Source organism: Salmo salar, chromosome 17 (assembly GCF_965601325.2).
Source record: "Salmo salar chromosome 17, fSalSal1, whole genome shotgun sequence".
NCBI classification, from domain to species: Eukaryota; Metazoa; Chordata; class Actinopteri; order Salmoniformes; family Salmonidae; genus Salmo; species Salmo salar.
Window position 1 is genome coordinate 50,483,523 of NC_138307.1, and position 26,256 is coordinate 50,509,778.

General features: G+C 45.0%; 2 protein-coding genes across 3 annotated transcripts; both read right to left on the reverse strand.

Moving 5' to 3' along the window:
* Positions 1-191: 191 nt before the first annotated feature.
* On the reverse strand, positions 192-9,255 carry LOC106576059 (PR domain zinc finger protein 4). The gene is made up of 11 exons (XM_014152907.3): positions 9,172-9,255; positions 8,468-8,524; positions 8,232-8,347; positions 7,930-8,118; positions 7,053-7,787; positions 6,692-6,841; positions 5,100-5,218; positions 4,868-4,953; positions 4,198-4,766; positions 1,354-1,522; positions 192-1,087 (listed from the first exon to the last, which is right to left on the reverse strand). Exons 3-11 carry the CDS (start codon positions 8,344-8,346, stop codon positions 736-738), a joined length of 2,484 nt encoding a protein of 827 aa, XP_014008382.2. The 5' UTR covers position 8,347; positions 8,468-8,524; positions 9,172-9,255; the 3' UTR covers positions 192-735.
* Positions 9,256-13,730: 4,475 nt separating this feature from the next.
* On the reverse strand, positions 13,731-16,231 carry LOC106576063 (suppressor APC domain-containing protein 1). Of its 2 annotated transcripts, none has more exons than XM_014152917.3 (4): positions 15,894-16,231; positions 14,610-14,792; positions 14,194-14,358; positions 13,731-14,021 (listed from the first exon to the last, which is right to left on the reverse strand). In XM_014152917.3, exons 1-4 carry the CDS (start codon positions 15,912-15,914, stop codon positions 13,926-13,928), a joined length of 465 nt encoding a protein of 154 aa, XP_014008392.1. In that variant the 5' UTR covers positions 15,915-16,231; the 3' UTR covers positions 13,731-13,925. The 2 variants fall into 2 exon arrangements, with proteins under 2 accessions (XP_014008392.1, XP_014008391.1); XM_014152916.3 differs by having other exon boundaries at positions 15,911-16,229.
* Positions 16,232-26,256: the final 10,025 nt, after the last annotated feature.

Sequence of the window (26,256 nt, forward strand, 5' to 3'; positions counted from 1 at the left end):
TCGTTACATTATCACAATCAATAAGGAATTCAGACGTTTTACATCATTCATATATTTGTACATAGATACAAAAAGAAGTGGCCGACATCACAATACCTCTTCAACATTCAACCAGCAGCAGAGCCAGCATCTAGCTAGCAGTCAGCATCCAGAGAGACTCAAACTCAGTATCTATTCCATAAAGAGATGACCACTGTTAATTTTTTTTATTGTGGGTTAGAAGGCCATGGCTTTTGAGTTAAAACATAACTTTTTCTAGGAAAATTATTGCCTGGCTACCCAGCCACATCGCTCCGGCCAAATGGCACACCAACTAACGTTTCTTCTCTATGATGAGTCTGAATTTGCTTTCCTCCCCGACTCTTTAAGAACGCAAACACATTCTGATTGGTCTCAGTAACCGATGGGTTGGGCCAAAGCCAGCCTACATGAATCACTGAGGTCGGCACAAACGACTTCTAGGATGGCAGTTTCATACTGATGTATGGAGCGATGATAGAGCAGCAGAATACAATTCAGGATGAGCTGTTAGGCAAGGAAAATGTACCTGAAGAAATAAAACATGAAGCCTAAGCACATACAGTACCTCTACATCAAAATCTGGATTAACCTTGTTTGATTGTGCCCAATGTTAAACTGACCTGACACAACAAATAAGATTTTGGCAAAACAAAGTAACAGTTAAAAATAAGTAAATAAATTAACATATATGGTAATGGAACAGTGAAGTCACAGTCAATTGTGTGGGGACAACGGTTTCTCAGAATCATATCCCTCTAACCCACAGTCCTCTCTGCTATCTGGATCTATCAGTCTCTCTACTTCCTCTCCTTCCTCTTCATCATCGTCATCGTCATCATCATCTTCATCATCCTCTTCCTCCCCCTCCTCTTCCTGGGCCCCTCGGTCAGTCTTGGGGCCTTTGCAGATCTTGAGGTGTCTGGTGAGGTGGTATTTGGTGAGGAAGCCCTTCTCACACTTCTCACAGATGTAGTCCCGGCGGCCCTCATGGGAGTTCATGTGCTTCTTCAGGTGGTTGGTCCTCAAGAAATGTTTGTCACACTTGGGGCAGTGGATCTGACGCTCTCTGTGTGTTGGGAATGATGATGGGAGAGGGGTGGAGAAAAGGGTGCAGAGGGTTAGAAGGTGAAATGGTGATAAAACAGAGGAAAATAGACTGATGGAAATCCAGATACTTTATAAAACGTGTTTACCAATATGTCTTATGTCCAGGAGTTTTCCCTGGCCATGTGACCTGAGCAGAAACCTTGGGCCCTGGTTACAGGCTATCGACTAGAACCAATACCTTTTCCACACTATTCATGTCAATAGCTTGGTTAAGTTTAAACTTACTGTGTATGTGTGAACATGTGCTGCTTAAGGTCCTGCTTCCTGATGAACATCCTGTCACACAGGTCACACTTGAAGTTCTTGGCCCCTGTGTGAATCACCATATGAGACGCCATGTGGGCCTTCTGAGTGAACGACTTCTCACACACATTACACCTGTAGTTCTTCTGACCTGTGGGAGCACATGAGGTTAGAGTGAGTAAAACCTATACGAGAAGCATATGTAGACCATATAATCACCTTATACAGTACCAGTCAAGTTTGGACACACCTACTCATTCAAGGGTTTTTCTTTATACATTGTAGAATAATAGTGTAGACATCAAAACTATGAAATAACACATATGGAATCATGTAGTAACCAAAAAAGTGTTAAACAATTTTATATTTGATATTCTTCAAAGTAGCCACGCTTTGCCTTGATGACAGCTTCGCAAACTCTTGGCATTCTCTCAACCAGATTCATGAGGTAGTCTCCCCGGAATGCATTTCAATTAACAGGTGTGCCTTGTTAAAAGTTAATTTGTGAAATTTCTTTCCTTCTTAATGCGTTTGAGCCAATCAGTTGTGTTGTGACAAGGTACGGGTGGTATACAGAAGATAGCCCTATTTGGTAAAAGACCAAGTGCATATTATGGCAAGAACAGCTCAAATAAGCAAAGAGAAGAGAAACGACAGTCCATCAATACTTTAAGACACGAAGGTCAGTCAATGAGGAAAACTTCAAAAAGTTTCTTCAAGCGCAGTCGCAAAAACCATCAAGCGCTATGTTGAAACTGGCTCTCATGAGGACCGCCACAGGAAAGGAAGACCCAGAGTTACCTCTCCTGCAGAGGATAAGTTCATTAGAGTTACCAGCCTCATAAATTGCAGCTCAAATAATTGCTTCACAGAGTTCAAGTAACAGGACATCTCAACACCTGTTCAGAGGAGACTGAGTGAATCAGGCCTTCATGGTCAAATTTCTGAAAAGAAACCACTACTAAAGGACACCAATAATAAGAAGAGACTTGCTTGGCCAAGAAACACGAGCAATGGACATCAGACCAGTCAAAATCTGTCCTTTGGTCTGATGAGTCCAAATTTGAGATTTTTGATTCCAACCGCCGTGTCTTTGTGAGACGCAGAGTAGGTGAACGGATGATCTCCGCATGTGTGTGTGGTTCCCACCATGAAGCATGAAGGGGGAGGTGTGATGGTGCTTTGCTGGTGACACTGTGTGATTTATTTAGAATTCAAGGCACACTTAACCAGCATGGCTACCACAGCATTCTGTAGTGATACGCCATCCCATCTGGTTTGCGCTTAGTGGGACTATCACTATCGTTTTTCAACAGGACAATGACCCAACACACCTCCAGGCTGTGTAAGGGCTATTTAACCAAGGAGAGTGAACGAGAGCGGCATCAGATGACCTGGCCTCCACAATCACCCGACCTCAACCCAATTGAGATGGTTTGGGATGAGTTGGACCGCAGAGTGCAGGAAAAGCAGCCAACAAGTGCTCAGCATATGTGGGAACTCCTTCAAGACTGTTGGAAAAGCATTCCAGGTGAAGCTGGTTGAGAGAATGCCAAGAGTGTGCAAAGCTGTCATCAAGGCAAAGGGTGGCTACTTTGAAGAATCAAAAATAGAAAACATATTTAGATTTGTTTAACACTTCTTTGGTTACTACATGATTCCATGTGTTATTTCATAGTTTTGATGTCTTCACTATTATTCTACAATGTAGAAAATAGTTTAAATAAAGAAAAACCCTTGAATGAGTAGGTGTGTCCAAACTTTTGACTGGTACTGTATACAGTAGAACAATCATGTGTTTTAAAACAACTTCAATAATATCTTAACTAATCTAAAAACACCCCTAAGACTGACACAGAAAATGCTAAGCTGCTATGTTGCGAGGTCCCATGTCAATGTGTATGTGTGCACGTGTGAGTGTAGGCCACGCCACCCATCCCCTACCTGTAAGCCCCGCCACGCCACCCATCCCCTACCTGTAAGCCCCGCCACGCCACCCCTCCCCTACCTGTAAGCCCCGCCACGCCACCCCTCCCCTACCTGTAAGCCCCGCCACGCCACCCATCCCCTACCTGTAAGCCCCGCCACGCCACCCATCCCCTACCTGTAAGCCCCGCCACGCCACCCATCCCCTACCTGTAAGCCCCGCCACGCCACCCCTCCCCTACCTGTAAGCCCCGCCACGCCACCCCTCCCCTACCTGTAAGCCCCGCCACGCCACCCCTCCCCTACCTGTAAGCCCCGCCACGCCACCCATCCCCTACCTGTAAGCCCCGCCACGCCACCCATCCCCTACCTGTAAGCCCCGCCACGCCACCCATCCCCTACCTGTAAGCCCCGCCACGCCACCCATCCCCTACCTGTAAGCCCCGCCCGCCACCCATCCCCTACCTGTAAGCCCCGCCCGCCACCCATCCCCTACCTGTAAGCCCCGCCCGCCACCCATCCCCTACCTGTAAGCCCCGCCACGCCACCCATCCCCTACCTGTAAGCCCCGCCCGCCACCCATCCCCTACCTGTAAGCCCCGCCACGCCACCCATCCCCTACCTGTAAGCCCCGCCCGCCACCCATCCCCTACCTGTAAGCCCCGCCCGCCACCCACCCCCTACCTGTAGGCCACGCCACCCACCCCCTACCTGTAGGCCACGCCACCCACCCCCTACCTGTAGGCCACGCCACCCACCCCCTACCTGTAGGCCACTCCACCCATCCCCTACCTGTAGGCCACGCCACCCATCCCCTACCTGTAGGCCACTCCACCCACCCCCTACCTGTAGGCCACTCCACCCATCCCCTACCTGTAGGCCACTCCACCCATCCCCTACCTGTGTGTATCTTGAGGTGCATCCTCAGGTTGCTCGGATCACTGAAGGCCTTGCTGCAGTATTCACACTTGTGCGGCTTCATCCCCACGTGTCCCATGAAGTGCACGTTGAGCTTAGTGGACGTGGTGAACGCCCGTGAGCACATACTGCACTTGTACTTCCTCTCAAGTGAGTGTCTGTGTGTGTTGGAGCCAGAGTTGTTAGTGCTATTAGAGAGGCTGCTGTTGTGGGAGTGGCAGGCCCAGGGGGATGAGGAGGAGATGGAGGTACCGCTGGGCAGCTTGCCCTCCTGGTGGTGGTCCTGGCTGGGGTTGTGGTCCTGGCTGGGGCTGTGGGAATGGCCGTGGTTGTTGTGGCTGCTCAGGTGGGACTTGAGCTCGGCGAAGGACTGGCACTCTTTACCGCACTGGCACACCTGGCCCTCTGGGACCTGAGGGACCCCCATCTGCCTGCAGTAATCCCTGGTGTAGTAGAAGAGCAGCTCCTGGTCTGGGAGGATCTCAGTTGACGTGCAGAAGAACAGCTTCCCGTTGTCGGGGTAGGCCACCAGGTTCTGCTCCTCTCTGGTCCTGCTCACAGAGACACCACATATCTGAGTGGAAGCCATTTTGGATCAAAAATAATAACACTGAGCCAAATGCATGAGATTGCTTCACTAAGTGATAATTACCTTGCTTTGCGGACAAACATCATCCAGTTGCATTCATTCTCATCTGTGGTCACAATACAGAACTCCAGCACGTTGTTGTGAAACATCTGAAACAACACCACCATCTACTGGTCAGAATGGTGCCTCCCTTCATCCACATAATTGACATAGCATTTCATTGACTCACATGCAATTCTATTACAAGGTCATCTGAAATCTAAATGAGGAGATGTGGATAGTGTAAGCCACTGACCTTCCATATCTGAGGGGTGTCTTTGTCTGGCCAGTCTTGCAGGTCTACGTTGCTACAGTGCTGACCCACCATGGGCCCAAAGCAGGTCCTGGGAGGTATGATGTCCCGGGCAAACACTCCTTAGAGACACACACACACATATATAGAGATATTAATGACGGGCAAACAAGCTATAAGTTGTTTTTGAGTGGGCAGATCTCATAGATGGGCAATTCCACAGTAACGGAATAGAGTAACGCTGAGACTCAGATGTTTCACTTAAAATGTATGGCAAACACAGTAGAGTACAATACAGCACAGTAGAGCTCAGAGTACAGTACAGTACAGTACAGCACAGTAAAGCTCGGAGTACAGTAGAGTACAGCACAGTAGAGTACAATACAGTAGAGTTCAGCACAGTAGAGTACAATACAGTAGAGTTCAGCACAGTAAAGTATGGTATAGTTCAGTACATTAGTGTACTCAAATCTAGTGTGTTCTACTGTACTATACTTTCCTGTACTCTACTTTACTGTACTGTCCAATCTTGTGAACCCAACTGTGGTTTGTGACTACTATAATTTCCCATTGTAGCCAATTCAATTTCAGAAATTACCAATTTGGTAATTGTGTTTGGTAACGTAATTTCAAGGCACAAAATGTTTTTTGAACTTACAGAAGGCAGGAAAAAGTCTCCAAAACTAAATAGAAGTGTTGACATTAGTTGGCAAGGGTCTTCAACATTAGTGTTTTTATCCATTTATAATACCTATTAAGACCTTTTCCAGGTAGAGGTTTTCTAAGACCCATTTTCCATCTGTTTGACCAAAAATCAAAGCCTTTGCTTATTCAACAATTTTAGGAGGGAACATGGTTGAAAAATTGATATATGCATTAATGTAAAAAAAAAAATAGACACTTGGCTTTCATTTGACACCCAATTTGAAATGCTTCTATGAACTTCACGTTGGTGCTTATGGGTTCTTTTATATGGAAATGTCCAAATCAATATACACTGAGTGTACAAAACATTAAGAACACCTGCTCTTTCCATGACATAGACTGACCAGGTGAAAGCTATAATCCCTTATGGATGTCACTTGTTAAATCCACTTAAATCAGTGTAGATGAAGAGGGTGAGACAGGTTAACGAAGGAGTTTTAAGCCTTGAGACAACTGAGACATGGATTGTGTGTGTGCGCCATTCAGAGGGTGAATGGGCAATATAAAAGATGTCTGCCTTTGAACAGGGTATGGTAGTAGGTGCCAGGCACACCAGTTTGTGTCTACAACTGTAACGCTACTGGGTTTTTCACGCTCAACAGTTTAACGTATGAATAATGGTCCACCACACAAAGGACCTCCAGCCAACTTAACACAACTGTGGGAAGCATTGGAGTCAACAAGGGCCAGCATCCCTGAGGAACACTTTACACCTTGTAGAGTCCATGCCCCCATGAACCGTGGCTGTTCTGATCACTCAATATTAGGAAGGTGTTCTTAATGTTTTGTACACTCAGTGTATAAGCAATAAAATTGAAAGGACACATGACACAGATGGGGAGAAACAGAACATTAGAAGCGAACTTGCATCTCCACAGGGGTTTCCATACCTAAAGGCTCATCAGCTACAGAGATGCGGAGGCAGAGCGGGCGAGGCAGAGACAGACGGGCTCTGCTCTGGATAGGCGTGTCAGGAATAAAGGTGACCGGGCCGTGCTCTGGGCAGTCGGAGGGATACGACCGCTCACACAGCGTACACCCTGTTCACAAACACAATATAACAACAAGCTAAGAAAGATATACAGATCAGAAGTTCAAAGACTTCCAATGGATGACAAGAACAGAACAGTAAGCTAGTAGAGCTTTACACATTACCAAGCTCAAATTTTCCTAACAGACAAAAATGAGCCACCGTGCCCAGCGCAAGTAAACACAAAACAAAAATGTCTGCCATTCTTCCCTCTTACTCACAGATGGTGAAGGCAGTGACCATGTTCTCCTTGTTGGAGGTGGAGTCCTCCAGCTGCAGGGTGGAGTTGACCAGCAACAGGCTGTTCTCTGGCCCCATGGACACCTCTGCCGTGATGGGGGACACGTTCACCGGCTCTAGGCCCATGCCCGAATGACCATGGAGGGACACAGGCTCCAGCTGGGACTGGGTGAGCACCACACTCACCACCCCAGAGTTCAGCTCCCCTGAGCTGTGTAAAGACTCCCCCAGACCCCCTCCCCCTGAGTTCCCCACCCGGCCCCCTAGGTGCTCTGGCTCCATCCCCACAGGAAGCTCCAGGCCAGGCCCGTGCAGGGGCATCACGCCCCCATTGGACTCAACTCTTCCCAGGCCCTCGTGGTTCTGGCCTCTCCCTCCCAGCTGCTGCTGGTTCTCAGCCCCCACCACCCCCTCCATGTTGGCCAGGTCCTCTCCCATCCTGTCTGGGGACATGGGGCTGCTGACCCGGGACTCCATGTTCAGCCCTGTGGAGTCCAGCTGCACCTCGTGGCCCCCACCCTGGTGGAGGTCTCCCTGGCCACTGACCTGACGGGAGTCCAGGGACACCAGGCCCTGTTCCAGAGGCCCTCCAGGGCCACTGTAAGGGTCCAGCCCTGAGGGGTTCTGGCTGGACACAGAGAGAGTCCCATCCATGTTCAGACTGCTGGGGTGAATGTACTGAGGGGGAGGCCGGTCTGCCAGGTAAGACAGGATACCTTGATAGAGAGAAATCATATCCAATCCATGTACATATAGACCAGATAATGTGTCATGGTGTAATATCATCAATCCTTAAGATATCCATGAGAGATACAATGGAGATGACAGACAGTGGTGAAGAGAAGTGCTCAGCCCTACCTGGCAGTATGTGTCTGAAGTAGCTACTCTCCAGGTGTGGGTAGGGGGGAGGAGGTAATGAGTAGTTCCTCTCTGGAAGGCCACACATGACCCCTCTGTCACCAAGAGGACCCATTGGCAGCATGAGCGACAGAGCAGAGGGCAGAGACCCAAGAGAGGACCCAAGGCTGGGTATAGCCACAGACATGCCTGAAGGGGGACAAAACTAATGTATCAACCATTGTATCAATAACTATAATTGCCATAAATATGTAAACGAATTAAGATAACATAGTTTCACCAGATAAGTGAATGTGTTTTACCTGGTGTAGTGATGGGGTTGTGTGTTGGGGAGGTGGGTAGACCCAGATGACTGGAACTCACAGCAGGCACACTTAACTGGTCCATCCCAACAGGGCTGAGGTTCATGTCATTCATTCTAGAGAGGAATCAAAACAAGTCTAAGGTGTTAGAAAACGCTGTGTAATATCCCATTTGAGGCTGACCAAAAAAAAAACATTAAAATGTGTGTGGAAAGTCTATCACAGTGGTTGGATACCTGACTTCGGCAGTGTGTGCTCATCCAAGATGGTGTGAAATGTGTACATTCTGCCGGCTGGAGAGGATAGACACAGATACCAATCATCAATTTGCTTCATGTCACATTCACCAAAACATGTTGCGAAATATGACACAATGCATAAGTTAGCTAGCTAATAACAAGATATATATTTCATAGAACATGTTACAGTCCCAAATCAGAGCCACTGACCTGAGACCCTATCAACAAAGTAAGCAATATGTAACTTTTTGGGCGACCCGACCAAATTCACATAGAAATGAATTGAAAGCAAGTCAAACAGCAGAAAGTACAATTATTTTTAGTTTAATTAAAATATATTTCACAGCGATTTATATGGGGAAATGATTCTCTACACTATCCATTGTTTGTTTTGTCACAAACTTAAATTAGGCGAACTATTAAGTAAAGGCGGAACGATTCCTGCCTATTGCAGCTTTTCGCTACACATGAATACCATTGGTAATGTAGTTAGCTGGCTATCTAGCTAGCATGCTAAATATAGCGTTAACGAGAATCAAGAGAAACGAACAATTTGACCTAACAAACGTTACGAACCCTATTTGAGCGTATAGCTCACGTTGACGATTCAATGACAATGCTGCGATGTTGTATATTCATGCAATATATAAAAATGGAGCATAGAGTAAATTAAAATTGTAAGAAAACAAAAGCTAACATACCAAAAGCCTTCCTCTCCGGGTCCATGACAGCGTGACACACTGAGCATGCGCATGCAAGATGCTGCGCTGCAGGACGAATATCTGATCTAAGGTCATTTGCCAAAGCCTCTCTGTTTTTTTATTTTATCACGGACCCTAACAAAAAGGTTTTTGTTACAACTTTGTAACTTTAATGAAATGACTTGGATGCTTATTTGATATGCAAATTAGACATGGCTTTTGTTTGACAGTTATATCTCCCGTTGGCCCCACTATCCCTATCATTTTCCTGTCAAAAGTAAATCCCCAATTATTTTTCCAGTAATACATGTCTACTCATATACATAGCATACTGTAGTTTTGTCTTGAGGGAAAGGGTTGCATATCTCTTTCTCCCCGCCCAGTGTAAGATCACACCCACCTGGCATGATAACCAACAAAAACTAGAGATTGTCACAGACAGAGGGAATGGGGATGTGACAACTTGTTTTCTAACAGGTTACAATTTCACCTGCATACTTCAATAGTCTAACATAAACGGGGAAAGGAGATAACGCACGATGAGAGATAATTATGAAGACTCTGTGACGAGGTAAACTCAGGTCATTAATTAAATTGTGGAATTAATGGGAATGTTCTCGTCTGTGCCATATATTTAACACTGTAATTTCGAAGGCTTTTGGTTGTTGGGAAAATGAAGATGCATGAAAGTTAGAAATATCCTATAATTTCTAATAAAACCATGGGTGGGATGAGTTTCATAGTTTCCATGATGATAGGCTAACCTAAGAGTTTTGTGTTATAATGAATAGCCTATATCACCAGCATAAATCAACCCTAAATTATTTTTTATCTTTGCAGAGAGATGTCGGGCTACAAGAAGGGATTATTTGAGCGCATGCCATATGTCAGACCCATAGCGCTCGGCCTCTCCATGGATCACCAGATAGCGCATTACAAGGACACGCGTGGACTGCCCTTTCCCCTGGACACAACAACCTACCTGGATCCTGTGTACGGTCAGAGATTCACAGGGAGTCTCTCGTATTTCCCATTCCACAGGCACATCGGTGTATATGACTATTCATTCGAACCAGCGTTCATTCGAAAAAGGAACGAAAGGGAACGGCAGCGGGTGCGCTGCGTAAACGAGGGTTACGCACGGCTCCGGGAGCATCTTCCCCAAGAGTTCGAGGACAAAAGACTCAGCAAAGTGGAGACACTTCGTGCTGCAATATACTACATTAAACACTTGCAGAGTCTGTTAGATGTCAACGTGTCCAGTGGTGGTGGGATAGTTGAAATGTCAGCTGGAGAGATGCGCAGCCGTGCGCCCGTGCCAAAGATGACAGAATGCTACAGCGACGGCGAGTCAAAGAAGAGCGACAGTGGAGAGTTGAGTTTCTAGAACTGTGTAAAACGAATAAATTGTATTTCCCTTCACTTTATTCCATCCTTGTTGAGGTTTGTTCCAAAAAAATGACGTGAAAGTTATATCCATGAGCTGTGTCCTCTCTATCATTAATTTCAATGAACATGTTGATCACTTGATTTTGACAAAAAGCCACAAGACAGTGCATTTTGACAACGAACAGCTGGACTCTGTAAAGCCTCCTATCAGATGCTAAATCAGGTTGAAAGTTACACAATGTTTCTCTCATGGAGATAGTGCATCCCAGGCCAGCCCCAGGGATGAGGGTATTGTTGTTTGCCTTTGTAAGGATAAGGGGACTTATTAGTCAGTTGTACAACTTAATGCATTCAACTGAAATGTGTCTTCCGCATTTAACCCAAACCTTCTGAATCAGAGAGGTGCGGGGGGCTGCCATAATCGACGGTGCCCGAGGAATAGTGGGTTAACTGCCTTGCTCAGGGGCAGAACGACAGATTTTGACCATGTCAGCTTGGGGATTCAAACTTGCAACCTTTCGGTTACTAGCCCAACGCTCTAACCACTAGGCTACCTGCCGCCGTCTAAACCAGTGTGAGGCGTAGAATGACCTTAACCCAAATATCTTTTGCATAGGTACAGTACGTGGTTTGCAATGCATCACTCCCAGGTGGAAAACAGGTCACTAGAGATATAATTGTGTAGGTCTACATTCCTTTTGACACGTTCCGTTGTGTCAGTGTCTCAGTGTGCCAGTAAAATGATTGGAGAAAAAAATCTCCAAACTTTTTGGGTTGAGAGAATTAATAATGTTTAATCCTTAGCTATTTGACACTGATGTGATGGACTGAAAGCAAGTTGATTTGATTCATCCATCCTTTCAGCATTTTAACTCAGTCCAGGGGAGAGTAGGCCTGAACATCAATGCCTTGAGGACAGGAGAGCCTGGAGTGATATATCCATTGGAAGTGTGTATCTCATGTCTGTTTACACTATACACTCTGACTAATAGGTTAACATCTATCACACTTTATTATGTGTGGATGATTGACAATTTTAAATTAGTTTTAGCATAATCTTTGGCAGTGATGAAAGGTGACACTTATTTTCTTTGTGTGGTGCCCTTTTGGGACACCATATTACAACAAGTATTAAAATAGGATGTACAGTACTTTCAGTATCATTTTGTTAATGAAATGGACACCATTATCTAGTTGTCACAAACAAACACATCCATTATCTGATATTACCAGGCAGCCAAGAAAAGAAAATATACAGGACTTTGTTGATGCAAACGCAACACTACAGTTTTACTGTAATACATCTTGGAGATAAAAACATCTTGGAGATGTTATAGATTCATTTAGACCCCCTGTGAAGTATATTAGACTTCCGGAGTACTTCAAAGCTAGTAACCATCTGAGGGTGCCATCTGAGGGTGTGCAGGATGTTCTCCATCCGAATAGTCTCAGGAATGCATTAAAAACCTTCAGCACCTGAGAGAAAGCCATCCAACTATTTATCTGTTTACATTTCACACCTCTACAGACCTGCAGGGAAGTAGGTGCACGTATATCCTTATTCTCCTTAAGAGGAAAACCATAGATTAAAATCAATACATCTCTAGGAAAACACACAGAATAAGAAAATAAATCATAACAGGTACAGGATAGATTAAGTGGGAGACCAGCAGTGTTGATAGTCAATGAACCATGCTGGCAAGGAAGAATGATTGTCAGTGTCATAGAAGCGTGACATCCTCAATAAAAGGTTGTTTGGCTCTGCGGTGGGAATTAGAACCAATAATTAGCAGAGTGCTGGTACCCAGGGCCTTGATGGTTCACTGGCAGTCCTGTAGAGAGGGAACAGGAGCTACTTATATGAAAGCACGTTCCGTAACGGATGTTTTCTTTTTTTCACAGAGATTTTAATCACAGTCAAACACATTCCTTGGTTGCAAGCCTCCTCTCTCAGTCCAATAGGTGCTTTTCAAATGTGAGTTTCAGGCAGTCGTCGTAATCTGAAAACTTTGGCCAATGACAGCACATTATATGTACCTTGGGAAACGTGCAGTGCATGGGTATGTCCATCCCAGTGCCCTGCTTCTGTCGCTCTCTTTGTGGGATAACTATACATCTTTGGTGGGATATGTATAATTCCAAACACAGACAAACAACATCAACATTACTTCTCTGGGCCAAACAAATGAGCAGAGACACTGGGCCAGTATCGGTACAGGATAAACACTCTCTGGGGGACAATGACACCGCCATTCTCTCTATTTGATGAAGATCACCCACAACAAGATTACTGGTCCACATCTCCAGAAGATAGCAAGAACAATGAAAACAGGAGTAGGAAGAAAACATAACAAGGAAGTACTAGAACGTTAGATAAATAAGGCTGCTGCCATATAGTAGACTGCACTAGTATTCCCAAAGCAACATTCCCAAAGCTACTGTTCATGATAGCCCATAAAAGCCAGAAAGGTAATGATATTTAGTCTGATAGTGTTTGTGCAAATACATGGACTGCAGGGCATGGCTGCCTAAGTGTGTTTATCCTCATGAGGTGTGTGTGTGTGTGTGTGTGTGTGTGTGTGTGTGTGTGTGTGTGTGTGTGTGTGTGTGGAGCCAGCCATGTGTCAGTGATAGAGAGGCTAGATAAGTCTTATCAGCTGAGGCAACATCAGTGCGGGACCACCGGTGGAGGAGCGGTAACGTGTATCGACAGAAACCTCACAGACTTGTGGCGGAAACGTGAACTGTGACTCGAACGGCTGGGTACTGGCTACTGCTCAGAGACAAATCTAGTGTATCAGATTGCAGTTGGTGTATCAGATTGCAGTGTTCTTGGAGATACAGATGGCTTTTTCAATCTCTTTAAAAAAAAATCATATTACTGGACAATTATTGAAATATTATAGTTTGATTGTAGATTTTGAACTGCAGCATATGCATAGCTGAGGGTCTACTGCCCCCTTCTGGGGATATTTGGTGTTGCTCTGTGTTTCACAGGTGGTACATGTCCAATAGACGACCTACATAATTAGGCTAAGACCACTTCGCATTTGCATATCAGTTTGGAAGGTGAGGACCTGAGCCTGAGGTGATGAGCCTACATGTCAGTCTGGTTATTCAGCAAACCATTCCACAGGACTGAACAAGACAAAGAGACAATAACACACTCATAGTCTTTGTACATACAGTATATTGAATGATTATTTTTCAAACATATTTACAGTGGTGAGAGACAATGAAATCATGACATTGAAGAACTTTAGTTGAAGAGTTATGAGGCAGTGTTTAGTCACGTGTGTGTTCATGTGTGATAGCAGTGAAACGGGCTTGATAGCAGTGTACAAACAACTCAGTCAGGATGCCCACTACACTTCTACACCCAGACGCAGACTCAGCTCTTGCAAAAGGCTGTCTCTCTCCCGCTCCAACAGGGATATTTGAACATTCTTCTCACCCACCTCCTGCCAAAATAAAAAACATATGAAAAACGACCTCCTCTACCTACCAACCAACAGCAATCAAAAGAACTGAAGTAGGATGCTTTAGTGCTAGGCTGTGAAATAAACACCCGTTAGCTCTCCAAGACCAGGGTCGGAGATCAAGGATAAAGATACTATAGGGGTTCTCTCTCACCTGTACCAGTACCGTGTTCTGCCACCGTAGCTCACAGTCTGATACTTCCACCCCGTCCCTCTTTGGAGATGAGGGACAGCTGGTTACGTTGGGCATACTCATCAGACTACCCAAAGATCCATTCACCCTCTGGATCTGAGACCTCAGGAGGCACGATGACGCCCCCTGTACAGAGTAATGAGAAGTGACATGTTTAATATCAACAGGAATGGCTTAACGACATTTGCATGCTTGTAAAGTCATAAACATAGACATACAGAGTCTGCAAACTCAGCTTGCCAAGGCATACAATTCCTAAATCAAATTCTAGTTAGACTACTCATGTTTATTGTTGGTGCCAACATGGAGAACAATTTGCCAAGTTCTGTATCTATGTCTATCTGTGAAAAAGTCTCCATCTCGCTGTAGTAACTCACCGCTCTTCCCCACACCTCTCCTCCCCACTCCTTTGCCCTAGTCCCAGCCCTGGTGCACACGTTAGCCTGCCTGGCTCTGTTGTCCTCCAGTATGCGTCGGTACCAGATCCGGGCTTGCTCCAGAACCTGCAGCCCGGCCCACAGAGAGTCCTTCTCCCTTTCCAAGTCCTTCAGCCTCTTTATCTGAGACAACAGGAAGTGAGATTTAGGCAGCATTCAAGTTCAATGAGGTTTATTTTCCATATAGGAGATTTGTCATGGAAAGGGAAGTTGGTAGGGCTACAAGTATGTTGTGTTGGACATGGAAATAGAGTGTAGATGAGTAGCCTACTACTGTGTGACTGGAATACTATTTTAGGCTTTTGCCAGGAAGCTGTGAGGAGCTGGATTAAACATGTGGGAATTTGTCATCGGGGTGGCTGTTGCTGTGGAGTCATGCTGCTCTGCCATAGAAGACAAAACATGGATCCGTATCCATGAAACTAGAACTGCCTCATGAAACAAGGAGTGAATAGAGTAATTTTATTAAGCACTGACAAAATGTGTGTAATGAATCTCCAGATGAAAGCTGGAGGCTAATATGGCTGGTGTCACTCAATACAAACTCAATACAATAGCTTGTGTTTACAACATTTGGAATTGATTACCTCATTGTAACTCCCTCTCTCGTTTCATGTTGAACAGACACTGAATATCTATAATCACATCTACAGTTCTCTACATAATCCTATGTAAAATAAGGCCATGTGAAATGCACACAACGGCATTCCTGTCTCGATACACTGACTTTAGTAATATACAGAACGTACTGTACAATTACTAAGTCAATCTGTCAGACAGAGACACGTTGTGCACGTCTGTCAAACTGAAGCCCCAGACAAGTATCAACACACACACACACACGCTCATCAACACACACACACACACACACACACACACACACACACACACACACACACACACACACACACACACACACACACACACACACACACGCTCATCAACACACACACACACACACACACACACACACACACACACACACACACACACACACACACACACACACACACACACACACACACACACACACACACGCGCTCATCAACACACACACGCTCATCAACACACACACACACGTACACACGTACACACACACACACACACGGACACACACGTACACACACACACACACACACACACACACACACACACACACACACACACACACACACACACACACACACACACACACACACACACACACACAAACACAGATCTTACCCACACACAGGTCTCACCCATAGATAGAAGCGTAGGGCGTCAAGGCTGTAGAGGCTGCTCCGGAGAGGGATAATGACCGAGGTGTAGGACCCAGGGGCCGGGCACTGCGGGCAGGCCATGGGAGAGCCCTACCTCTGCCAGCCCAACACAGCCCTCGTGTCCTACACTGCCCTAACAGAGCCCTACACACAGCCCTAGACTGTTCTACGTGGTCACACGTTGTCCTGCTCAATCCTACACAGCTCTACTCCTCCCTAAACAGCAGTACAGCCAGCTAGGGAACACAGCCGGCTTCGTCTGAACAGGACAGGAACAAATAGAGAGGGAGAGAATCCGAGAGAGAGAGGGTGTGAACAGGAGTGGAAAAGAGGCATGGGTAGTGAACTACACAGTGCCCTGGGGAAAGGTAATAAAACATTCCACGTGTCATTGTCATGACTGGCTTATTGATAGATCCAGTAGAGGGGACTGAACAAGGCAATGAAAAAAAAAAAAGATGGCAGCGACAGAAAACAGAAAACAGGAATTGGAAAAGTGAGGCTGAGGTATTTTTGACTGGGGGGGGATGACACAGGCATGGAGACAGCAGCCTCTTCCCCTGCTCTACACACTGCATCAAAAACATTCCCTATTGAAACAGAGGAGTGCAGACTGAATGGGTGTAGCCATGTCGTGAAGAGTTATCCCTGGTTTCAGACAAACCGTTTCAGGTTCGTTCTGTTCCAACATGTTATGGAATGTGACTTCAACTGAGAATAGAGGTCACGCAATGCAAAGTACCATAAAGGAGTGTACAGGTGTGTACAGTACGCTTAGGTCATTGACTGCTGTCAAACGAGACTGACAAAAAGCTTCAAGCTTAAATGACTCTTCACTCCTAGAAAAAAAGGGTGACAAAAGGTCTCTTTGGCTGTCCCCATAGGATAACCTTTTTTGGTTCCAAGTAGAACCATTTTGGCTTTCATGTAGAACCCTCTGTGGAAAGAGTTCTACATGGAACCCAATGGAACCCAAAATGGTTCGACTTGGAACCTAAAGGGTTCTACCTGGAACCAACAAGAGTTCTTCAAAGGGTTCTCCTATACGGACAGCCAAAGAACCCTTTTATGTTCTAGATAGCAGTTTGATTCTAAGAGTGTATACCAGTATACTAGTATAACTGGTTATGTTTTTAATGTGTGAATTTGTTTTTGAGAGTCTGGTAAGCCTGGTTGAAATAGCAAATTGACACGGCACGCAACACTCGGTCACTCCCATAGAGAAGAAAATCAATGATTACCTTGGGGTTTTGCTGCAGATGCCCATGGCAAAATGTAACCCTGGTCAAAATGTAACCCTGGCTAAATGTAACCCTGGTCAAAATGTAAGCCCGGTCAAAATGTGACCCTGGCTAAATGTAACCCTGGTCAAAATGTAACCCTGGCTAAATGTAACCCTGGTCAAAATGTAACCATGGTCAAAATGTGACCGTAGCACAGAGAGCAGTTTGGCCCCATTTCGTTTTTTCAAGGGTCAAGACAATGTAGCCTACTGTAAAATCAAATCAAATCAAATCTGATTTGTCACATGCGCCGAATACAACAGGTGTAGACTTTACAGTGAAATTCTTACTTACAAGCCCTAAACCAACAATGCAGTTTTAAGAACATCGCTAAAAAAAGTAAGAGATAAGAAAAACAAATAATTAAAGAGCAGCAGTAAATAACAACAGCGGGGCTGTATACAGGGATACCGGTACAGAGTCAATGTGTGGGGGCACCGGTGTCGAGGTAACTGAGGTAATCATGTACACGCAGGTAGGTCATTAAATTGGCTATGCATAGATAATAACAGAGAGTAGCAGCAGCGTGGGGGGGCAATCCAAATAGTCTGGGTAGCCATTTGATTAGCTGTTCAGGAGTCTTATGGCTTGGGGGTAGAAGCTGTTTTGAAGCCTCTTGGACCTAGACTTGGCGCTCCGGTACCACTTGCCGTGCGGTAGCAGAGAGAACAGGCTATGACTAGGGTGGCTGGAGTCTTTGACAATTTGTAGGGCCTTGCTCTGGCACCACCTGGTATAGAGGTCCTGGATGGCAGGAAGCTTGGCCCCAGTGATGTACTAAAACCACATCAATCTAAATCTCCTCTTAGCGTCATTTAAATGATGAGAACAGAGATTAGCAGTTCCATAACTACAGCAAGGGAATGTGTAAACAGGCTAATTCAGACGAGAAATGCTACAGAAAATAGAACTATGTGTTCCCAATTTTCAGATGGGTGTGGCACAAAAAATCTGACTTGACGCCTGACAGCATCAATGGGTCACTCCCTATACCATACATAGAGTCAATGGGTCACTCCCTATACCATACATAGAGTCAATGGGCCGCTCCCTATACCATACATAGAGTCAATGGGCCACTCCCTATACCATACATAGAGTCAATGGGCCACTCCCTATACCATACATAGAGTCAATGGGTCACTCCCTATACCATACATAGAGTCAATGGGTCACTCCCTATACCATACATAGAGTCAATGGGTCACTCCCTATACCATACATAGAGTCAATGGGTCACTCCCTATACCATACATAGAGTCAATGGGCCACTCCCTATACCATACATAGAGTCAATGGGCCACTCCCTATACCATACATAGAGTCAATGGGCCACTCCCTATACCATACATAGAGTCAATGGGCCGCTCCCTATACCATACATAGAGTCAATGGGCCACTCCCTATACCATACATAGAGTCAATGGGCCACTCCCTATACCATACATAGAGTCAACCCTATACCATACATAGAGTCAATGGGCCACTCCCTATACCATACATAGAGTCAATGTGCCCTATACCATACATAGAGTCAATGGACCACTCCCCATACCATACATAGAGTCAATGGGCCACTCCCTATACCATACATAGAGTCAATGGACCACTCCCTATACCATACATAGAGTCAATGGGCCACTCCCTATACCATACATAGAGTCAATGTGCCCTATACCATACATAGAGTCAATGGACCACTCCCTATACCATACATAGAGTCAATGGGCCACTCCCTATACCATACATAGAGTCAATGTGCCCTATACCATACATAGAGTCAATGGACCACTCCCTATACCATACATAGAGTCAATGGGCCACACCCTATACCATACATAGAGTCAATGGGCCACTCCCTATACCATACATAGAGTCAATGTGCCCTATACCATACATAGAGTCAATGGGTCACTCCCTATACCATACATAGAGTCAATGGACCACTCCCTATACCATACATAGAGTCAATGGGCCACTCCCTTCCATTCACTCATCAGATGTCTATGGAAAATGCAGTGAAGCCCTGTATCCAGCAGATAGAGACAAAGCTACTTGTTGAAACAGTAGTGCCTGTTCACTGCTGGTAGCAGCTGATTCACAGATGACACTTTCTAACTTTCTAAACAAGGTTGTGCCCTTTTACAACCACTTGGGGGCAGTATAAGAGTAAAATTCAGTGCAGTCTGGTTCAGTTGGTTCAATGCCAAGATTTTCCAGGATTTAAAAAACCTCTTTAATCACAAAGTATTTCAGCTACATCATGGGAGATTCCTAAATCTATATGACAGGATCTAAGTCAACTCAGGAGAACTTGTTCTGGAGATCTCCAGGACAGGGTCTTTAATCTCCAACTCAAATAACATAATCCTAAAACTAAAATCAACCAGAGTCAGTCTAGATCAAAACAACAAGGAATAAACTGACACGTCATTGGGCCATGCTCTAAAATCTTTGAAACATCAGGCTAAAGAGAACCCGTGACTTTGTGTCACGCTACGTGCTGTAGGACTCCAGCAAGATAAACAACATAACTCTGGTCTTCACCATAGAAATCAAATCAAAGTTGAGCGTACACAGATTTGAAGACGTTATCGTAGGTGTAGCAAAAAGCTTGTGTTTCTAGCTCCAACAGTGTAATAATACCTAGCAACACAAGACAACACACACACAATCCAACAATCTAAAAATAAATAAATTAAGAAATTTCAGAATGAGCAATGTCAGAGTCCGGAATATAAGTTTGGACACAGCTACTCATTCAAGGGTTTTTCTTTATTTTTTACTATTTTCTACATTATAGAATAATAGTGAAGACATTAAAACTATGAAATAACACATATGGAATCATGTAGTAACCAAAAAAGTGTTTTAGTTTCTTAAAAGTAGCCACTCTTTGCCTTGATGACAGCTTTGCACACTCTTGGCATTCTCTCAACCAGCTTCATGAGGAATGCTTTTCCAACAGTCTTGAAGGAGTTTTCCCATATGCTGAGCACTTGTTGGCTGCTTTTCCTTCACTCTGCGATCCAACTCATCCCAAACCATCTCAATTGGGTTGAGGTCGGGTGATTGTGGAGGCCAGGTCATCTGATGCAGCTCTCCTTCACTCTCCTTGGTTAAATAGCCCTTACACAGCCTGGAGGTGTGTTTTGGGTCATTGTCCTGTTGAAAAACAAATTATGGTCCCACTAAGCCCAAACCAGATGGCATGGCGTATCACTGTAGAATGGTTACGTGTGACTTGAATTCCAAATAAATCACAGACAGAGTCACCAGCAAAGCACCCCCACACCATCACACCTCCTCCTCCATGCTTCCCAGTGGGAACCACGCATGCGGAGATCATCCGTTCACCTATTTTGCATCTCACAAAGACACGGTGGTTGGAACCAAAAATCTCAAATTTGGACTCATCAGATCAAAGGACAGATTTCCACCGGTCTAATGTCCATTGTTCGTGTTTCTTGGCCCAAGCAAGTCTCTTCTTCTTATTGGTGTCCTTTAGTAGTGGTTTCTGAAGGCCTGATTCACACAGTCTCCTCTGAACAGTTGATGTTGAGATGTGTCTGTTACTTAAACTCTGTGAAGCATTTATTTGAGCTGCAATCTGAGGTGCAGTTAACTCTAATGAACTTATCCTCTGCAGGAGAGGTAACTCTGGATCTTCTTTTCCTGTGGCGGTCCTCATGAGAGCCAGTTTCATTATAGCGCTTGATGGTTTTTGCGACTGCACTTGAATAAACTTTCAAACTTCTTTAAATTTTCCACATTGACTGACCTTCATGTCTTAAAGTAATGATGGCCTGTAATTTCTCCTTGGTTATTTGAGCTGTTCTTGCCATAATATGTATTTGGTATTTTACCAAATAGGGCTATCTTCTGTATACCACCCTTACCTTGTCACAACACAACTGATTGGCTTAAACAATAGATAAATTCCACAAATTAACTTTTAACAAGGCACACCTGAATTCCAGGTGACTACCTCATGAAGCTGGTTGAGAGAATGCCAAGAGTGTGCTAAGCTGTCATGAAAGCTGTCATGAAAGCAAAGGGTGGCTACTTTGAAGAATTTCAAATATAAAATATATTTAGAAAATAGTAAAAATAAAGAAAAACAAGTTGAATGAGTAGGTGTGTCCAAACTTTTGACTGGTACTGTATATATAATTATATATATATATATATACAGGGGCGCAACTTTCACTGAGGACGGGGTGGACATATCCATTGCATTTTTGTCGCCCTCCCAGTTTTATCATTGGAATGTGATACAAAACGAGGCAACGGTGTGCTTTAGGACCATGCGGATGCCTCCGAGCAGTCGGGTAGGCTGTTTGGAGTGTTTATCTGACTGGATAATAAAAAAATAAAATAAAATAATAATGTCCCACCCACTCCTATATAACTACTGCTGTACACACCTTTTCTATTCATTTACTGTCCATACTGTCTATACACATCACATGCACATAAACAAATAAAATAAAAAAATAATAAAACCAAAGTTGCACACCTGTAAATATATATATATATTTACAGGTGCGCAACTTTGGTTTTAGAAGTGGGTGGGACATAATTATTTTATTTTATTTTTTATGTGCATGTGATGTGTATAGACAGTATGGACAGTAAATGAATAGAAAAGGTGTGTACAGCAGTAGTTATATAGGAGTGGGTGGGACATTATTATTTTATTTTATTTTTTTATGTGCATGTGATGTGTATAGACAGTATGGACAGTAAATGAATAGAAAAGGTGTGTACAGCAGTAGTTATATAGGATCAGCCTTGACTAGAATACAGTATATACATATGAAGTGTGTAAAACAGTATGTAAACATTATTAAAGTGACCAGTGTTCAATGACTATGTATATAGGGAAGCAGTCTCTAATGTTAAGGGTAGAATACTGGGTGGTAGCCGACTAGTAACAGTGACTAAGGTCAGGGCAGGGTGCTGGGCGGAGGCCGGCTAATGGTGACTGTTTAACAGTCTGATGGCCTGGAGATAGAAGCTGTTTATCAGTCTCTCTGTCCCAGCTTTGATGCACCTGTACTGTCTCCGCCTTCTAGGTGTTAGCGAGGTGAACAGGCCGTGGCTCGGGAGGCTGAGGTCCTTGATGATCTTCTTGGCTTTCCTGTGACACGGGTGCTGTAGATGTCCTGGAGGGCAGGCAGTGTGCCCCCCGGTAATGCGTTGGGCTGACCACACCACCCTCTGGAGAGCCCTGCTGTTGCGTATGGTGCAATTTCCGTAATAGGGGGTGATACAGCCTGACAGGAGGCTCTCAATTGTGCATCTGTAAAAGTTTGGGAGGGTTTTAGGTGGCCAAGCCAAATTTCTTCAACCTTCTGAGGTTGTGTCTTCTTCACCACACTGTCGCTGTGAAGGGAGAATTTCAGGTCACCATTGATGTGAACGCCGAGGAACTTGAAGCTTTTGACCCTCTCCACTGCTGCCCTGTCGACGTGGACGAACGCACGCTCTCTCTGCTATCTCCTGTAGTCCATGATCAACTCCTTCATTTTGTTGACGTTGAGGGAGAGGTTCATTTCCTGGCACCACTCCACCAGGGCCCTCACCTCCTCCCTGTAGGCCGTCTCGTAATTGTTGGTATTCAGGCCTACCACTGTTGTGTCGTCAGCAAACTTGATGATTGAGTTGGAAACGCGCGTTGCCACGCTATCATGGGTGAACAGGGAGTACAGGAGGGGCTGAGCACGCACCCCTGTGGGGTCCCATTGTTGAGGATCAGCGTGGCGGAAGAGACCCTAATTAAATCATAGCCTCAGGGCTTGAACAGTTCTCTCTTGTCCTAACGCTACAATAAAAACAATAGGATAATGACTTATCCTTTGGCTTTGTAGGCTTTTTCTCTGGCTTTTCTACTTAGATGGGGTAAGGACTTCACTTTACTTGTTACCGAACATTATTGTTACCAAACCCCAAAATGTTTTAAACATGTTGCTGTTTGTTGGTGATTGCTAATGCATTAGCACTGTAACAAACCACTGCTCCCCAAGCACTCATCATAGTAGCAGCTTCTGTCCACTACCTCTACTTAGTGATTTAGAATGGGCCCCTGCTTCCTGTATAGCTCTCTCAAACAAGCACATACAGTTTTCAAACATAAATACACACAAGCAACCACAGGGGTATGCACACACATGCACACATACATTGCCATTGGTTAAACCCCCCCAAGGACCTCTCTGCGGTCCGTGGAGTCTTCCACACTCAACCCCATGTAATGACCTTGGCTACATCGCAGTGAAGCGAGCTACGAGACAGGAGGGGGGCAGTCTGGGAGGGAAAGAATCGCTCTCTCTCTCTTTCAGTCAGGATCATAAGATCAGACTCAATCCAGACCAGAGCGTTTTTAAGGAGCAAAGCCCACTTGACCCAGTCACCATAGCTCCCTTAACAGCTGAGCAGACCCCAGCACAGGGTCTCTCTGCCCACCTCCCTAATGTTTCCCCTTACAGGAGACACTCAGTTATCTGGACGTCTACTCTATTACTTTAACCCAGGGGTGTCAAACTCATTCCATGGAGGGCCTCGTGTCTGCTCTTTGTTGGGTTTCCATTTCAGTTAAGACTTAAGACCTGGACAACCAGGCGAGGGGAGTTCTTTCCTAATTAATCATCTTTATTAATCAATTAAGTACAAGGGAGGAGCAAAAACCACGATCCCTCCGTGGAATGAGTTTGACACTTGCTTTAACCCATCAAGCCTCACCGTCACAGTTGTCCAGCAGTTCAAGCAAACTCCATCCAGCTGGAGGAGAGATGGTCCTTGCTAGTTGCACGCACAACCTCACTCACATATGCTCACACGCTTACGCATTCACACGCAGGCCTGGGCCCTATACACTGTGACCAGATGTAAACCAGATGGCGACCAGATGAAGATAACGATACAAACGCACCACAGGAATCCTAATCGCATTTCACCTTACCTCCAAAAGACAATGAACAGACGTGCTATTCATGGGTCTGAAATGTAGAAATTTAGCTCAAAACTTTACCTTCAGTATGTTGGATTACATAGGTAAAGTAGAAAACGGGCTATTGGTGTGGTTTAGGGTGTCATTGAGAGAGGGCTACAGTCGCTTTCCATCATGCACATACGTTGGGACGAAAACAGAGGATAGAGATAACTCCTTGGCCCACCGACCCGAATATATTTACTGGAAAAACAGCTTTCAAAGAGCAGGGACGTCATCACCTTAAACCACAGACACACTCTGAAAATAACAGACGACTCTGTACCCTAAATACAGACATACACACACACCCCTGAATACACACACACACGCACGCACGCACACACGCACACATGCACACACGCACACAAACACACACACACACACACACACACACACACCTGTATACACACACACACACCCCTGAATACACACACACACACACATACACACACGCACACACGCACACACGCACACACACACACACACACACACACACACACACCTGTATACACACACACCTCTATTCACACACACACACCTCTATTCACACACACACCTGTATACATACACACCTGTATACAGTGCATTCGGAAAGTATTCAGACAACTTGACTTGTTCCACATTTTGTTATGTTACAGCCTTATTCTAAAATGGATTAAATAATTTCCCCCCTCATCAATCTACACACAATATCTCATAATGACAAAGCAAAAACAGGTTTTAAGACATTTTTACAAATGTATAAAAACAAAAAAACAGAAATATAACATTTACATAAGTATTCAGACCCTTTACTCAGTACTTTGTTGAAGCACCTTTGGCAGCGATTACAGCCTCGAGTCTTCTTGGGTATGACGCTACAAGTTTGGCACACCTGTATTTGGGGTTTTCCCATTCTTCTCTGCAGATCCTCTCAAGCTCTGTCAGGTTGGATGGGGTGCGTCGCTGCACAGCTATTTTCAGGTCTCTCCAGAGATGTCCGGGCTCTGGCTGGGCCACTCAAGGACATTCAGAGACTTGTCCCAAAGCCACTCCTGCGTTGTCTTGGCTATGTGCTTAGGGTCATTGTCCTGTTGGAAGGTGAACCTTCGCCCCAGTCTGAGGTCCTGAGCGCTCCAGAGCAGGTTTTCATCAAGGATCTCTGTGTACTATACTCCGTTCATCTTTTCCTCTATCCTGACTAGTCTCCCATTCCCTGCCACTGAAAAACATCCCCACAGCATGATGCTGCCACCACCATGCTTCACCGTAGGTATGGTGCAAGGTTTCCTCCAGATGTGAAGCTTGGCATTCAGGCCAAAGAGTTCAATCTTGGTTTCATTAGACCAGAGAATCTTGTTTTTCATGGTCTGAGAGTCTTTAGGTGCCTTTCGGCAAACTCCGAGCAGGCTGTCATGTGCCTTTTCGTGAGGAGTAGCTTCCATCTGGACGCTACCATAAAGGCCTGATTAGTGGAGTGCTGCAGATATGGTTGTCCTTCTGGAAGATTCTCCCATCTCCACAGAGGAACTCTGGAGCCATGTTATAATGACCATCGAGTTTTTGGTCACCTCCCTGACCAAGGCCCTTCTCCCCCGACTGCTCAGTTTGGCCTTGCGGCCAGCTCTAGGAAGAGTCTTGGTGGTCCCAAACTTCTTCCATTTAAGAATGATGGAGGCCACTGTGTTCTTGGGGACCTTCAATGCTGTAGAAATGTTTTGGTACCCTTCCCCAGATCTGTGCCTTGATACAATCCTGTCTCGGAGCTCTACGGACAATTCCTTCGACCTCATGGCTTGGTTTTTGCTCTGACATGCACTACCAACTGTGGGACCTTATATAGACTGGTGTGTGCCTTTCCAAATCATGTCCAATCAATTGAATTTACCACAGGTGGACTCCAATCAAGTTGTAAAAACATCTCAAGGATGATCAATGGAAACAGGATGTACCGAGATCAATTTCGAGACTCATAGCAAAGGGTCTGAATACTTATGTAAATAAGGTATTTCTGTTTTTTATATCTAATACATTTGCAGAAATTTCTAAAAAAGTGTTTTGCTTTGTCA

Bases quoted from the DNA above. Each gene is read 5' to 3' on its own strand.
- LOC106576063 (XM_014152916.3), bottom strand. From the start codon at position 16,012: ATGGCCTGCCCGCAGTGCCCGGCCCCTGGGTCCTACACCTCGGTCATT. The intron at 14,793-15,910 runs GTGAGACCTGTG...CTGTTGTCTCAG, and splicing joins CCCTACGCTTCTATCTATGG to ATAAAGAGGCTGAAGGACTT. The intron at 14,359-14,609 runs GTGAGTTACTAC...TACTCTGTACAG, and splicing joins GAGAGGTGTGGGGAAGAGCG to GGGGCGTCATCGTGCCTCCT.
- LOC106576059 (XM_014152907.3), bottom strand. From the start codon at position 8,346: ATGAATGACATGAACCTCAGCCCTGTTGGGATGGACCAGTTAAGTGTG. The intron at 8,119-8,231 runs GTAAAACACATT...GTCCCCCTTCAG, and splicing joins CAACCCCATCACTACACCAG to GCATGTCTGTGGCTATACCC. The intron at 1,088-1,353 runs GTAAGTTTAAAC...CCCAACACACAG, and splicing joins CACATGTTCACACATACACA to AGAGCGTCAGATCCACTGCC.